The sequence below is a fragment of the Arachis stenosperma genome, chromosome 3, assembly GCF_014773155.1.
Source record: "Arachis stenosperma cultivar V10309 chromosome 3, arast.V10309.gnm1.PFL2, whole genome shotgun sequence".
In the NCBI taxonomy this organism is placed as follows: Eukaryota; Viridiplantae; Streptophyta; class Magnoliopsida; order Fabales; family Fabaceae; genus Arachis; species Arachis stenosperma.
The window spans coordinates 105,912,249-105,929,118 of record NC_080379.1 but is presented as its reverse complement, the minus strand read 5'-3'; the positions used below and the strand labels follow the sequence as shown (position 1 = coordinate 105,929,118).

Here is a 16,870-nt window from a genome sequence, read left to right as displayed (position 1 = left end):
CACTGTGCCCTAGGGAAGAATCAGAAACGCTAGAAGGTGTTCTTGGAGTGAAGATCGCACCTGAGTCTGGTTTACTGGAAGGCAGGGTCATGCACATTCTATCAGGTATGTGTAGTTGTTTACCATTTACTGAGACTAGTGATTAAGATCACTGTGTGGTTTAGGTTTTAATTTTTTCTTCTATTTGTGTGATATGGCACTGTGTATAGGTTGTTGGAGAAGCCAATGGCATACTTTAAATTGAAAGTCTACCATGGGGGGTGGTTTACCTATCGGAATGGGCCGTTAGAGTATGTGGGGGGAGAAACAACAGTGATAGAAGAAATTGATGGTGATCGGTGGTCCGTATTTGAAGCTTATGCAGAGTTAAAGCAGTTTGGATATGTGGAGGAGAATATCCCTTCGTTGTGGTTCAAGGATCCAACACATGAAGGCTTGGAGAAAAATTTGAAGCTGTTTAAGTCTGATGCAGATTCTATTGCTATGTGTAAAATAGCTGAGGTAAGAGATTATGTTGAGTTGTATGTAGTGCACAAGGTTCAGGAAGAGGAGGTGTTTCCTGCTTGTGGATACATTGATGTTGGAGGGGGTCATAGGATGGATGATGTGGGACAACAGCTGGTTGTGTATGGAGAAGAAGATGCTGATTTAAAAAAATGTGATGCAACTGCTGATATCTCTGGGGCCGAGAATACATAGGGTGGTGATGATGTTAATCTGGATGCTAATATGGGTAATTATAGTGACAGTGATAGCTTTGATTCAGAGTATGAACCATCTGAGGAAGAGGAAGAGACTGAAGATGATTTACACTTTACCAGCAGTGAAGATGAGCTTGATCTTGCTGTCAGTGGATTTCAGCCTTATGTTCTTGTGTATTGACTGCAAATGTTTCATAGGCCCAAAAATTCCAAGAAACAAAGCAAGGGCAACCAATTCAGGGGAAGCAACAACTCTAAGGGAGGAAAGAAAAGTGCATCTACACAGCCCACTCCCAAGCTCACTGTCAAGAGAAAAGTTGCTTCAGCAACACAGCCAACAAGCTCAGGCCAGTCCAACACTGTAGCACCACCAAAAAGGCCTAGAGGCAGGCCCAAGGGGACCTTGAAGCCCACACCTTCAGCCCAACCTGATCCACCAACTTCATCATCACAACCAGCCTCCACTGTTCTTCCAGCATCTCAGCCATCCTTTGCCACAGCTTCAAGCCAACCCACAAGGCACTACTCTGTTAGCTGTACTGGAGGACCTCATGTTTCTCCCAGGAAGCTGAAGTTAATGGCAAAGTTGCCTCCAAGAAAATGGGGATTGCTTTAAGGAAATGACAACACTTAGCATGTTGGTTTATTTTGTTTTAAGTATGTGTTAAGCTTCTGGTTAATCCAGTGTGGTTGTACTGAAAATACTGGCTTATATTTTGTTGCTTTTTGTTGCTTATATGTTGCCTTTGTGCTACTGTTGGTTGTAGTGAAATATTGGCTTGTTGCCAGCCAATCCTTTTGATGGTTAGGTTGTTTTGAGTTAAGTTTCTATTAAGGTTCTGGTAATGTCAAACACTATGGTTATGATGTATTCAGGTTGTTACCATTTTAATGTCAAACACTTTAGTTTGTTACCATTTTAATGACACTGTTATCTTATTGTTCAGTCATGGAAATTATGTTTTGCCAATAAAAACTTTCACTCTCATTTCAATATCCAACCATACTTACAAGACAGTCATATTACATCTTCAAATACATTCAACATGCCACAATCAAGAACCCCCTTAATACATAAACCCCAGCCAGGCCAATTCACCACCAAAAACAACAGCAGAATATACCTACACATGTTTCAAACCAGGTTCAACAGAATGAGACACGATTGCGTTGCTTTAGACCAATTCTGCAACAGCAAACATACAAACCCAACTCACCCAAAAAACCCTAACACTGCAACGAACTTCAGCTTCCACTCTGCTACTTTAGTTCTTGATTTCATCATCGACAGCTTCTTCCTTAACCTAGCAATTTCTGAATACTCCACCTCTGTATCTGGATCTGCCCAATGAAAAAAATTGCAGCCTTCTTGCACCTGCACATACCCACAGAGATCACCATCCCTTCCAACACCCAGAAGACCCAATTAAGCGAAAAAGTAAATAAACAAACCTCAAAGTAGACACAACCCCAAAATCTGCGACCTGGGTTCTCCTTGGTTCCCGAGATTCGCAACACAGGCTTCTCACCATGAGAACAAAGTAGCAGCCTACCTTGTGACGAAGATGGGATTCGAGACGAGGTTGAGCTTCGTGCAGCCATGGCTGTCTCCCTCCAGCAGGTCCTCACGGTGAGCTCTGCAGCAATGGCTTCCACGCTGCTTTACCCTTTCCTCCTTTCAATTCAATGTATCATTATTAAACTTTCCCATTCATTTTAAATTCCTATATATACATATATATATTTTCGATGATCATAACGGCCACATAACGACGCAAGGGCATTTACGTCCGAAAATGTTATAAAGGACGATTTTAAATTTAAATGCGACTTTAAGGACGATTTTAAATCAAAATATACATCGGGGACGGATTCGATTCCGACCCTAAACGTGAGGGACCAAAACAATACTTATCCCTAAGGTATAAGGTAGTTGGTTGGAAATAGTAGATTGTAGTAAGTGGGCTCAAATTTGGATATAGGTTACTGAACTATTTTGCAACTATTTTGCAGCTAAAATAAAATAAAATAAAATCAATTTTTTTACGTATAAAAAAATTGAGTTATGCAAAATTAATACTATTAGGCATAAAAAATTGGATTTTTATATTAAAAATTGCAAAATATTATTTTACTTAATTTTAAATAATTATAAGAGCCCACTTAAAATTTTTGGGGGTTTAATCATATTTGATTATATTATACATTATAATTTTAATTTGAATTTTAAAAAGGCTAAAATTTTAATTTTACTACAAAATGATAAAATATTCTTTAAGCATTCAAGTAAAAATATTAAATTATCTATTTCAATGGTCATATTTTTATATGCATTATTTATATATATAATTTAATAAATAAAATTTATTAATATTCATCTAAAACTATTATATAATTTTATTAATTATTAAAAAAAGTATTTTTTATGAATAAAGTTCAACCAAGTTAAACAACAAAATTAGAAATAATACTAGTTATAATTTATTTTTATTATGTTAGACCAACTTGATTAATAAAAAAATTTAGATGTATAATATTAATCTTATTAAAATTATCTAATTATATTTATGCAACTTAAACTTTCAGAGGAGATTATTAAAAATATATTATTGGTCAAAAAACATATTAATGATTTTTAGATAACTTGATATGAATATTTTTTTTTATTTTATATTAACTTTGGATAAAAAAAATTAGTTCTGACATATAATTGAAAACTTAAAATAGAATTAATAAGAAAACTTTATCTATAAAAATAATTATTAATGAGATCTAATCTAGATATAATGAGAAATAAACTATGATACATAGATATTGATACAGACACGGGACACGATACGACACGTGACATGTGGACATACGAATTTTAAAATCTTATAAGATACAGAGACACGACATATATATAAAATATAAAGTATTTTTTAGATAAATTATAATGATATTTTAATATTTTATTAATATTAAAATATAACATAATTTTTTTAACTATTTTTAATGTCTTCTTTTAATTATATAAAGTATTTCAAATATTTTTATTTTAATAAATAATAATATATATTATTTCTAAATTTATTTCAAGAATACATGTTAAAATAAGACTAGACATACTGACATATGATGGTATTTAGGTATATTTAAATGTGTTCAGAGATGATTTTTTTATTTTTTATTAAGATACAATTGGATACAGCAGACACGCTTGTCGGACGAGTGTCGATGAGTGTCGTGTCTAAAATGTGTCCGACATACGAATACGGTAACTTAACAAAATGTCCATGCTTTATAAAAAATAAATCATATAAACAGAAATTTTGCATAATAGATAGAGTTAGATGCAAAATTAACGATGTTTTTTAATTAATTTTTTAATTTATTCAATTACGATGATGATGATGATAATAATAATAATAATAATAATAATAATAATAATAATAATAATAATAATAATAATAATAATAATAATAATAATAATAATAATAATAATATATTTGTCTAATTTAATTTACAATATCTTTATGTTAGTCATTCTATTCCTAATTATATTATTAAATAAGTCATGAAAAAATTATATTATTAATAATTATTTCAACATATTTAATAAAAAAATATTAAATTTTTAAAGAGGTATAATGTTTTTAATTCACTATATTTTTTGAGAAAAACTTTTTAAATATCATAAATAATAGTACCGTGTCATTCTCTACTATTAATATGGAATTTAAGAATTTACTTTTAAAGGTCCAGTTTTTACTTTTTCTATCGTAGATAATTCAAAGGAAGGAGCTTTTTCCATTTTTACTTTCTTTATTGTAAACAATTCAAAAGAAGAAGCTTTTTTCGGTGGAAAAAGTATAATTGGGACCATAAAAAAAAAGCAATAAATGAAATTATCCAGAAATATAGAGAGCTGTCCACAAATAATAAATTGTATTATTATAACAATTAGAACAAAATGTAGATATAGACTAATTTTATAATTATGTTAAATTGTTAATATTATTCTTCTTGTAACCTTTCGCTTTTATATTATTTTTTTATCTATTATTATTATTATTATTATTATTATTATTGTTGTTGTTGTTATTGTTGTTATTGTTGTTGTTGTCGTCGTTGTCGTCGTCGCCATCGTCGTCGTCTTAATTACCAATATTACGATAATAATAATATTATTATTAGGTTATAGGTCTAACAAAAATAACCCTAAAAAATCAAAACCAAAAAACTATAGTTCTAAATTCTAATTTGAAGATGTATATTTAATATTTTTAATAAATATTTATTAATTTAATTATAATATAACTATTTTTTTGTTGTTTTATATCTATCTATTTAGTCAATATATTAATTTTCTTCTTACAATTAGTATTTTGTTTCAAAATAAAATTAATTAATAATTTATTATTCATTATTACTTCATTTTTATTTAATAATCATATTATATTTTATATATATATATATATATATATATATATATATATAATTTTTTTGGCTTTATCTCTAATATTATGCACTCTAAATATATACATATATGTAGATATAATATATCCAAGTGCATTTGGAATTTTTTTTAAGATATTTCATCTCGGATACATATTATTTAACTTATGTATTTATTTATCTTTTATCTTTTGTATCTGGAATGTATAATAGTAGTTTAAAAAGTACATATTGCACATTTTAATAAATAAAATATTTAAATAATTCAAAATAAAAAAATCTATATTTTTATTGTCAAACTAATAATATAATATAAATACTGTTCATACCCTGACCGGGGTCCTCCAACTCGGCAAATTCGCAAGAGGTCCGACCTTATCCTAAAGCTCACACCTAAAGGTCGGACCTCGGACAAAGAGCAAGGAAGGCCCATCAAAAGGAACGCAGCCCAAACCTAAAGGCCGAAAAGGCCTGGAAAAGGCGGTTCCACAAAGATAAAGATAAAACTCCCAAAAGATAAGATAAGATAAGAATATCTTATCCAGGGAAGATCACTGCCAACTACTATAAATACACTGGAGCACCCAGGTATGGCATTCATTCCAAATCTACACATATCTGCTTGGACCCATGCTAACTTAAGCATCGGAGTGTCATTGCAGGTACAACCACCAACCATTCTGCATACCAAGCTCGGGTCACCGAACCCCCACCACGGGCCTCTCCAGACGACCGAGCTGCACGTTTCAGGCAAACCCTCGGAACATTGGCGCCGTTGCCGGGGACCTGGAAGTCATCCCTCTACCATGGCGGACGACCCTCTCAACGATGAGCACGCTGCATCCGAACAAGAGGACGAAATTGACACCGGAGAACGACCGGACAGCCCTCTATCACCACGTACTCCAGGAGGAAACAAACAGAATCGCCCAAAAATGTCACCCCCAAACAAGGATCCACAAAACTCCGAAAGAGCGAAGAGCTCGGAAATTCTAGAAGCAGTCCGGGCACAACAAGACCGACTAAAACAACTCGAAGAGGACATAAAGAAGCAGAAAGAAACTGAACAAGATCTGAGAAGAGAAACTCGAAAGCGCAGAGAATTAGAAGAAAAACTGCGGAAAATAGAGGCCAACCTGAAAGACCGAACAGAACGCGGCACCACCACCGAGTGCAACCACGATCCCTTCACGCAAGAGATCATGAAGGAGAAGGTACCGCGAAACTTCAAACCACCCGATATGGACCTCTACGACGGCACCACCGATCCAAGTCATCACCTCAGCAACTTCAGAAGCAGAATGTACCTAGTCGACGCCTCCGACGCGATTCGGTGCAAAGCCTTCCCCACCACTCTCACCAAGTCAGCCATGAAGTGGTTCGACAACCTGCCACCAAGATCAATCACCAGCTTCGAAGACCTAACCAAAAATTCCTAACAAGATTCTCTATTCAAAAGGACAAGACAAAACATGCCCCCAGTCTACTCGGGATCAAACAAGGTGACCAAGAAACTCTCCGAAAATACATGGAACGATTCAACAAAGCCTGCCTGGACATACAACACTTGCCCACTGAAGCAGCCATCATGGGACTAGCAAACGGCCTAAAAGAAGGACCGTTTAGCCAATCCCTATCCAAACGATACCCGACCTCCCTATACGAGGTGCAAGAGCGGGCGGAAAAATATATCAACATGGAGGAAACCTCCCAGCTAAGAGACTCTTCTAGGAAGGAATCAACCTACCCACTCCGAGATCGGGATCGGGAACAGAAAAAGAAAGAAGAACCCAACTCGGACAAACCACGGAAGTACCACAGCTACACCCCCCTCCGAGTCTCCTTGGTAGACGTCTACAGAGAAGTATGCCACACCGAAAAGATCCCACCGCCCCGACTGCTAAAACACAAGAAAGTAGGGAGAGATCGGTCCGAATACTGTGAATATCACAAGCTCTACGGTCATTCTACTAACGACTGCTACGACCTAAAAAATGTTATAGAAAAGCTAGCCAGAGAAGGAAAACTCGACAGATACATAGCAGAGAAAGGAGAAGAGACCAGGAAGAGAAGGCGGGGGGACAATGAAGATCGGGCCGAACAAACCCCACGAACACCTGAAAGACATGTTCACATGATAAATGGAGGTTTTGCAGGCGGAGGAACATCCAAATCCTCACGAAAAAGACACCTCAAAGAAGTCTATCACATCCGAGAAGACAGTCCCCTGCCCGAATTACCTACTATTTCATTCACCCGAGAAGATGCTCAAGGGATAATTCCCGGACACGACGATCCAATGGTAATCACCATTATCCTAGCAAACGCCAACTTACATCGAACCCTGATTGACCAGGGAAGCTCGGCAGATATCCTGTTCAAAACGGCCTTCGACAAACTCGGGCTTGAAGAAAAAGAACTAAAGGCCTACCCCACCGACCTATTTGGACTAGGGGATACTCCGATCCATCCCTTAGGATACATCTCGCTACACACTACCTTTGGAAGAGGCGAGCAATCTAAAACATTAAGCATCGACTACATTATAGTCGACGTCACTTCAGCATACAATGCCCTCATTGGGCGACCAACCCTAAACAGACTGGCAGCTATAGTCTCGACCCCACACCTCTGTATGAAGTTCCCTACCGCAAAGGGAATCGCTACCCTAAAAGGCGACCAAAAACTAGCACGGCGATGCTACAACGAAAGCCTGAGCCTAAAAGGGAAAGAAGTCAACACGATAGAACTCGGACGAGTTCAATCCCGAGAAGATCTCCGGCCACAGCCAGAGGGAGAAACCGAAAAAGTCCAGATTGGGAACACACCTGAAAAAATAACAAGCATAGGAGTAAACCTCGACACAGGCCTAAAAGAGGAACTCATAAACCTCTTAAGGGAGAATTCCGACCTCTTCGCCTGGAAAGCCTCCGACATGCCGGGCATAAGTCCCGACCTGATGTGCCATAAGCTATCGGTTTACCCGGGATCCCGGCCTGTCCAACAAAGATGCCGGAAGCTCGGACCCGAGCGCATGCAAGCAATAGAAGAACAAGTACAAGCACTGCTAGATGCAGGGTTCATTAGGGAAGTAAAATACCCCCTATGGCTCGCAAACGTGGTCCTGGTAAAAAAGCCCAACGGAAAATGGAGGATGTGCGTCGATTACACAGATCTCAACAAAGCCTGCCCCAAAGACCCATATCCACTACCAAACATCGACGCATTAGTAGACGCAGCCTCAGGCTATAGATATCTCTCCTTCATGGACGCATACTCGGGATACAATCAAATCCCAATGTACGGACCCGACCAAGAAAAGACCTCGTTCATAACCCCAAGGGCAAACTACTGCTACGTAGTAATGCCCTTCGGGCTAAAGAACGCAGGGGCAACCTACCAGAGGCTAATGAACAAAGTGTTCTCAGAGCACATCGGACTACAGCTGGAGGTGTACGTCGACGACATGCTGGTAAAGACACAAGAAGACAGAAACTTGCTGACCGACCTCGCCAGTGTTTTCGGCACCCTCAGAAAACACAACATGAGACTTAACCCGACAAAGTGCACCTTCGCCGCAGAAGCCGGAAAGTTCTTAGGCTTCATGCTGACCCAAAGGGGCATCGAAGCAAACCCGGACAAATGCCAAGCGATACTCAATATGAAGAGTCCGACGTGTGTCAAAGAAGTACAACAACTAAATGGAAGGCTAGCCGCCCTATCAAGATTCTTGGCGGGATCAGCGATAAAGTCACTACCTCTCTACTCACTCCTAAAGAAAGGGAAACCCTTCTCATGGACCCCGGAGTGCGAAAAGGCCTTTCAAGACTTCAAGGAATTCCTCGGGCAGCCACCAATCCTAACCCGACCTCTAAAGGGAAGAACTCGACCTCCTCCCCGAGGTCCGAGAAAAAGCCCGGATCCGAGAGGAAGCCTTAAAACGGCGAACGGCCCTCAGATACAATCAGAAAGTAATAAAACGAAGCTTCTCAATTCACGACCTGATTCTGATCCGAAACGACATCGGAACACAAAAGTCGGGAGAAGGGAAGCTAGCTGCAAATTGGAAAGGACCTTACAAGGTAACAGAAGTCTTAGGAACAGGCTATTACAAAATATCCGACCTAGAAGGCAATGAGTTGCCCAGGGCCTGGCACGCCTGTAATCTAAAACGATACTACAGCTAAAAAAACCTAACCCGAGGTGTACTCTTTTTCCCTACAAGGGTTTTTTAATGAGACACCCGGATAAGAAAAGCACCCGACCTAGCCAAGGGTAAACACTCTGTAAATATTCTTTCTTTTTTAATACTAATCGAATTTTTCTCTTTTCCTTCTCCTTCTTCTTCATGATGAAACAAATCCTGAAAAGTACCCCGCCAAGGCGCATTAATTTATGCTCGGCAAAACGCAAAAAATCATTGCCAAGAGACCACACAAGGTCGGCAAAGATAAAGCGACGAGGTTCAGATTAATGTGAGAAGTTATAAAGCAACTCTGAAAAGGCTCAAAAAGCCAAATAAAAGAGGTTACAAAAATAACTTAAAAGGCCGACCAACAATAAGGCCGGACCCAACGAAGGGAAGTACTCAACCGCCCCCCGAGGTCCGAGAAAAAGCCCGGATCCGAGAAAGAAGCCTTAAAACGGCGAAAACAAAGATTTCGAAAACGCTTACTAAAAAGTTGCTATACAAAAACAACTAAAAAGTACAAAGCGAAGAAACGAAATCAAAGGGAAGGATAAAACGAAGTTTCAAAAAGCGCTAGCTAAAAAGTTGTTATCCAAAAACAACTAAAAAGCATAAAGCGGAACTAAAAGTCAAAACGCGAACAAACACCACATAATAAGCTAAAAAGTTACTACAAGTAGCTAATAGCAAAAAGGTGTTCAAAGCATTAAACAGGTAGTAAAAACCATCCAAAAAAGAGCCCACAGGCCGGGCAAAAAACCAAAGACAAAGGGTCACAGGGAATCAAGATCCTTTCCGGACTCCACACCGGTAGAAGGCTGCGGAGGAAGAACCATAGAAATCGGGACAGCCTTGACAGCACCGTCATCTCGGTTTGAAACCTCCACACCAGATTCCTCCCCGGCCAAAGGTGAAGTCGGGTTCGCAACCGGAACTTTGGGGTCAGACACCGGAACCTCATCCTCGATGGGAGCAGGAACAATCTTTCCTTCCACGACAACATTATCCGTACTGAATAAACTCAGATCCAGGTCAGGAGCAAGAACCCGGACCTGAGCCTTCAAATTTTCAAACATAGCATCCATACCCTTAGCCACATGTCCTTCTAGCTCGAAAAAATCATCCTGAGCGGATTGCAACCTCTCCTTTGTCTCCACAAGCTCAGCATATGTCCGAGTATAACTCGCCTTCGCCGCCTTCACCATCTCCTCGGATGAACTCGCCGCCGCCACAGCCGCGGTAGCTTTAGCTTTCTCCTTCTCCAAAGACGCCTCCAGCTCAGCGATCCTAGCAGCCTTCAGTTCACTAATCCTCTCGAACTCGGACTGAGCCTTCTCAAGTCGGGAACTGGTCGCACCAATGGGGGATTTCTTGAACTCTCGGGCAATAGCGGCATGAAGACTAGCCATCCGGACACAGCTCCGCGCCATATACTGAAAATGGTGCTCCATAGACACATCATCAGTAGAAATAAAAGTCTGAGGGAGAATATGCTGTTCAACCCAACCGAGAGCATCAAAATCCTTATCATTAAAACCCGCAAACTCTTGAGAGGTCTTCTGCTTCTTGGGAGGAGGACCCGAGGACGAAGGAGGAGATGAGTTACCGGGTCCAGAGGTTGGAGGATCCTGATTTATAGGTCGAAACTGGGGAGTCAGAATAGTCTTCGACCGAGTAGTGACACCCACAGTAGTCTTCTTCGGAGAAGATCGGGCAGAAGCCTCCCCAGCCTCAATATTTCGAGCAGCCACGGACTTCTTCGTCCGACAAAGGTACTTCATAGAATCCGCCTGAGAAGACATCTCTGCAAGAATAGAAGAAAAGAATCACCAAAACAGAAATTCCACCAAAACAAAAACAATCAAAAATACTAAAAAGATAATCTCGGAGGGTCGGGAACTACCTAACTCGGAACGGAGAAGGCTTGGATCCCCCAACATTTTCTTCGTGTCCAAGTGAGGTTCCCGACCCCATAAACTGCTTACCACACCCACAAAAGCCTGCTCCACCTCATCTAGACTCTCAAGGGTATACTTAGTAGACACTACTTTCTCCTGCCAACAAAGAGGAAAAAAAGGCTCCCCACTCTCATCTAAAAAGAAAGGTCGGACGTCTCCAGTAGCCCGGACCTTGAAATAGAAGTTCTTAAAATCATGAAAGGACTCATCATACAGGGTGCAAAACTTCCTTCCCTGGTTAGCCCTAAAAGAAACCCAAGATACCTTCCCTCCACCCGACCCTGGCTTTGTCAACACAAACAAGTAGGAAAAAAGAGAAATAGAGGGAGCAACGCCCAAGAACTGACACAAAAGTTGAAACAGCTTTAAAAACGCCCAAGAATTTGGATGGAGCTGCGTAGGAGCAAGATTACAAGACCATAACACCTCAGACTCCAGATCGGTAAAGGGAAGTCGGACGCCCAGCTTAGAGAAAAAACAATCATAAGCGTAAAAGAAAAGCTTCTCGGAACTATCTAGGGGCGGGAAGCACACTCTCTCCTCGGAATCCGGGGCGACTAGTTCATAATCCCTCTCAGACTCTCTATTTTCACATATGCTACAATGCCTACGGAACCTAACTAAGTACTCAGAATCTACCACGGTAGGAACTCTTAGAGGAAGAAGGTCTACCCAATCAAGACCACACGGAATTTTAGTCGACATCGCTTGAAGAACCTTTCGAGACATAAAAATTCTTACCTACAAAGAAGAAATACAGCAGCAGGCAAAAAATCACATAAAGAAGACAACGAAAAACCATTCAGCAAGGCAAGAAGCAAAGACCCCACGAAAAAAGTGGGGCAACACAGAACAAAAACGCCAGGGAACAAAAAAAGAGCCCCCCATATAAAAACAACAGCAATGGCGGCACCTCTTTTGGGGCAACCCAGGCATAAAGAAAAAGAAATAAGCAAGAGCCACACAAAGGACAGAAGCATACGATCACAAGAAAAGAGAAACACGGAAACAAACCAGGAAGAAGAAGCGAAGACGAAGAGCTCCGAAGCAAGGAGAACGAAACGACGGCACAAAGGAAACCCCGGAAAGACACACAAAGAAAGATTCCGGAAAGCAAAACAAAGGGAAAGAAGAAGCGGCGCTTGTAAAGCATAAAAAAAAACAAAACGCAGAAAGGAGGAAAGGAGCAATAAATAAAGCCTTCACAGAGCCCGAACGGAAATCGAGGAAAAACGGTAAAATGCAATAAATGCAAGAACGGCCATTTTGAATTTTGAAAAACAGACTACTATGCCCGAGCACGACCTCCCAAAAAGGACGAACTCGGGCAGGGGCACTGTTCATACCCTGACCGGGGTCCTCCAACTCGGCAAATTCGCAAGAGGTCCGACCTTATCCTAAAGCTCACACCTAAAGGTCGGACCTCGGACAAAGAGCAAGGAAGGCCCATCAAAAGGAACGCAGCCCAAACCTAAAGGCCGAAAAGGCCTGGAAAAGGCGGTTCCACAAAGATAAAGATAAAACTCCCAAAAGATAAGATAAGATAAGAATATCTTATCCAGGGAAGATCACTGCCAACTACTATAAATACACTGGAGCACCCAGGTATGGCATTCATTCCAAATCTACACATATCTGCTTGGACCCATGCTAACTTAAGCATCGGAGTGTCATTGCAGGTACAACCACCAACCATTCTGCATACCAAGCTCGGGTCACCGAACCCCCACCACGGGCCTCTCCAGACGACCGAGCTGCACGTAATACAAATATCGATTTTTAATTTTAATTTTAATTTTAATTATTGTCTAACTAATAATTAATAATAGTATATAAGAAAAATAGAGTGACTAATTTTTTTATATAAAATAAATTGGTGTGTAATGCATCGTTATTAAAAAAAGTTGGTTTTTTTTTTAATATGGAGTTAATTTTTTTAAAATTGTTATTAAACAAATTAGTAGGTCAAATTTGTTGAGGAGAAAAAAAATAAAATTTAAAAGATCGATTTAAATGAGATACAAAAATTTAAAAGTTAGATTTATACATTAAAAATTTATTCTCAAAAATTCAGATACATATATCTAAATGTCAGATTTGTGTGTTATAAAAATTTAAAAAATTCAGGTACATAAATATATGAGAATTAGATTTGTATTTTAAATAATAAATTTATTAGTTAAATTTATATCTTTTATATCCTAGTTATACACATCATATTTTAATAATATTATAAAATATTATTATTTTTTTAATATTAAAATTAAAAAGTGAAATAAAATAGATGATAAAGAAAAAAAAAATAAAGAAGACAAAAAAAAAGAAAAAGAACTTCTTAATTTTAATTTTTTTAATTACAATAAAAAATATTATATAATATATTTTTGTTATAAAATTAATAATATATAATAAAATATATAACAGATATTTTGTATTAACAAAAGTTTATTCAAGCCGAATAAAAAATTTACGAGTAACTTCATACAACTGCAATAAAATTGTAATTTATTATAAACTAAAAAAAGAACATAATTTATTTACTTTGTTAAATTAATACCGGTTTGTTATTACTAAAATTTTAGGACTACAGTAAATATAATTATAATTTGTATACACCACAAATAATAGTCACAAATTTAAAATATTTGTTTATAGACCTTAAAAAACTGAAAGTTACTTTCTCCATAATAGACAATTCCTCAAAGGAAACGTATCCTCACGTTATTTTCTCAAGGAGCAGCACCATTTAAAGAAGAACGGTAATCTTTGTTAGTTTTAGTTTTTTTATCATTTAATTTATGTTGGGAGAGATGACCTCATGAATCATGATGATGGCGCTCTAGGGTTTAGAGAGATGATCTCATGAGTCATGATGAATTAGGCTATAGCTTTAGGGTCTTTATTTGTATTTTTAAATTTTTATATGTTGGATCTTTTCTTTATATCATAATAGACCAGAATTATTTTTAGTTTTAGATAATAAATTGGGCCCAATCAATAAATTTACATGTTATAAAATGGTGCAGTAGCTTTTTTATGTTTTTTTATCTTTTTAGATCATAAATAATAAATAGACTTAATTTTATTATATGATTTTTAAATATAGCATAAAATTTTAAATATAATTATAAAGATAATTTTATAACCAAAATTATTTATAGCTGAATGTGAAATTTTATCAAAACTTTTAATTATATTCATATTAAATTATTATTTTTAGATATTTACAAATTTATATTGATAATTTAAATAATTTTTTTAATTATTATTTAAATTGGTTTAACCATAATTCAACTTCAATTAAATCATTAAATTATTAAATCAATCATTCTACTAATTTATTAATCAGTTTGGTTCTCTCAACCTTAGTTTAGATAGTACAATTGCTACTATCCATTTGTTTAAGGACCAGAGACGATCTACTCCCATTGAATAAGGAAGCTAATATTGAATAATATAACACAAAATAGTATACATGTTATTAAATGATGAGATAGATACCACTAGGTTGTTAGTTGAGTAGTAAGTAAATTTAATCTTTTCTAGCTTTATTGAGTTCGACTTACAAAGATTTAAAAAATATAGAGTAATTATTTAAATTAATCTTTTTTATAATCAAATATTTTAGTTTTTTTTATATTTTAAAATATATAAAATAATTTTAAATGTTTATTTTTGTTGAACTATACAGTTTTTTTTATTAGTTATTAACAGTGACGGTTGATATAGAACATTAATTCATACATATAATTATTAAGTGTCCACATGTATAATATGGATAAATCAATTCCTAAGATAAAGTATTAATTAGTCCTCAAAAAATTTAAAAATCTCAAAATATTTTTTGAAAAATTTTAAAATAGTCCTTTCGGATCTTTTATATATAATTATTTTTAAATTAATAAATTTTAATTTTTAAAATTTTTATCTATTTATCTCAAATTTAATTATTTATATACAAAATTTTTGAAATAATTTTAAAATAAATTATAAATTAATTTTAAAAAGGTACTTTTTTTCAAAAAAAATTAAATAAATAAACTCATTTATTTTGGAGAGTAAATAGTCAAATTAGTTCATGAAAGATTATCCTATCTCTAAATTGATCCCCGAAAGAATAAATTAATCAAAATTGTCCCTTAAAAATTTAAAAATGGTCACGTTAGTCCTTCCGTCTATTATTTGAGTAACGACGTTACCATTTTCTTACCTTGCCGTTAGTGTGACATGTCAGCAAAAGTCTCAACAGCGTCGTTTTCTTTAGTCACCCCTTACAACGCTTCATTTTCCATCCCTGTTTCGTTACATCTCTCTAATTTCATCCTTCTTCTGAAAACAAAACATCTCTCTAATCTCTTCGTCTTCAGTTCTCACCTCCACAAAGATGAAGCATTGAACGGCGATTATCAGCCTAGGCCGACGACGACATTGTGTTGAAGTTGAAGGTGACCGGTTTGCGACAACCTTGATCAAGCGAAGAGGGCACACCATTGCCATGCGTGAGAGGTGTGAGAGGTAGGTTACCCTTTTTTTATTTTCTGAGAGTGATTGTGGTTTTATCTCCTGATGAATGTGTTTCTGTGATCGTTGGAAATCCATTATTACTGTTTGTAATATTAAGGTTTGAAAAATATGTTCAGGTTTAGGGCTTGCATGGTGACCCATGAATGACTCTATTTTTCGAGGTTTGAGAACAATGTTTGTGCTTTGTATAGCTACATGTGTGTATTTTATTTTCATTTTTGTAGTTGATGATGACTCTGCTTTACTTGTTTTTGAAAAAAATTTTCAATAGTTCAGTGTGTTGCTATTTTGGTTGCAAATGGAAGGTCCTCCTATGACTTTTGTATTTTACCATGGTGGAAAGTTCAAAACAGATGAATTAGGATATCTGTTTTACGAACCAGATAATACTGAAGTATTAATGGGTGTAGAAGCAAACACTCTAGATGTGCTTTTTGTGAAGGGATATTATAAGGAGTTAGGATATGTTGAGATGAACAATTGCTTGTGGAAGGTTCCTGGAACACGTCTCGACGATGGCTTGAGGAGGCTAGAAAATGATGCTGATCTGTTGGCATTGGTTAAGGATTGCAGGAGGTATCATCACCTCATAAACATATATTTTGAGCATGTAGTTTCTAAGCCACACGTGGTTGACTGCATAAGCAAGGATGATGATAATGTACTACAGTTGCCAACCATCCCTGAACCCCCAGCGAAACTAAATAAGAACCATAATGAAGCAATGTCTCAACCAGATTGTAAGACCACAAAAAATCTCTTCAGCCAAAAAGGAACAACTCTCAGTCCACCAAGTTACCCTCTCCTCAGTCCACACCTAAGCCCACACCTCAGTCCACACCTCAGTCCACACCTAAGCCCACACCTAAGCCAACTCCTCAGCCCACACAGAAGTCCATTTCTCAGCCCACACATAAGCCCATAAGAAAGCCCATCCATTAGCCCAAGCCTTGGACTGCTAAAGTTTCTGTCAATCCTACACCAGCCAATAACATCAATCAGAAGGTGAAAGACACAACCAAAACAAGATCTGAGAGGCAAGTTAAAGCAACTCCAGTTGA

At 37.0% G+C, this 16,870-nt stretch overlaps 1 protein-coding gene across 1 annotated transcript; it reads right to left on the bottom strand.

The window, feature by feature from the left end:
- Window positions 1-1,719: 1,719 nt before the first annotated feature.
- LOC130966551 (uncharacterized) lies at window positions 1,720-2,303 on the bottom strand. Its single transcript, XM_057891366.1, has 3 exons — window positions 2,154-2,303; window positions 1,919-2,076; window positions 1,720-1,825 (listed from the first exon to the last, which is right to left on the bottom strand). Exons 1-3 carry the CDS (start codon window positions 2,301-2,303, stop codon window positions 1,720-1,722), a joined length of 414 nt encoding a protein of 137 aa, XP_057747349.1.
- Between the last annotated feature and the right edge of the window lie 14,567 nt (window positions 2,304-16,870).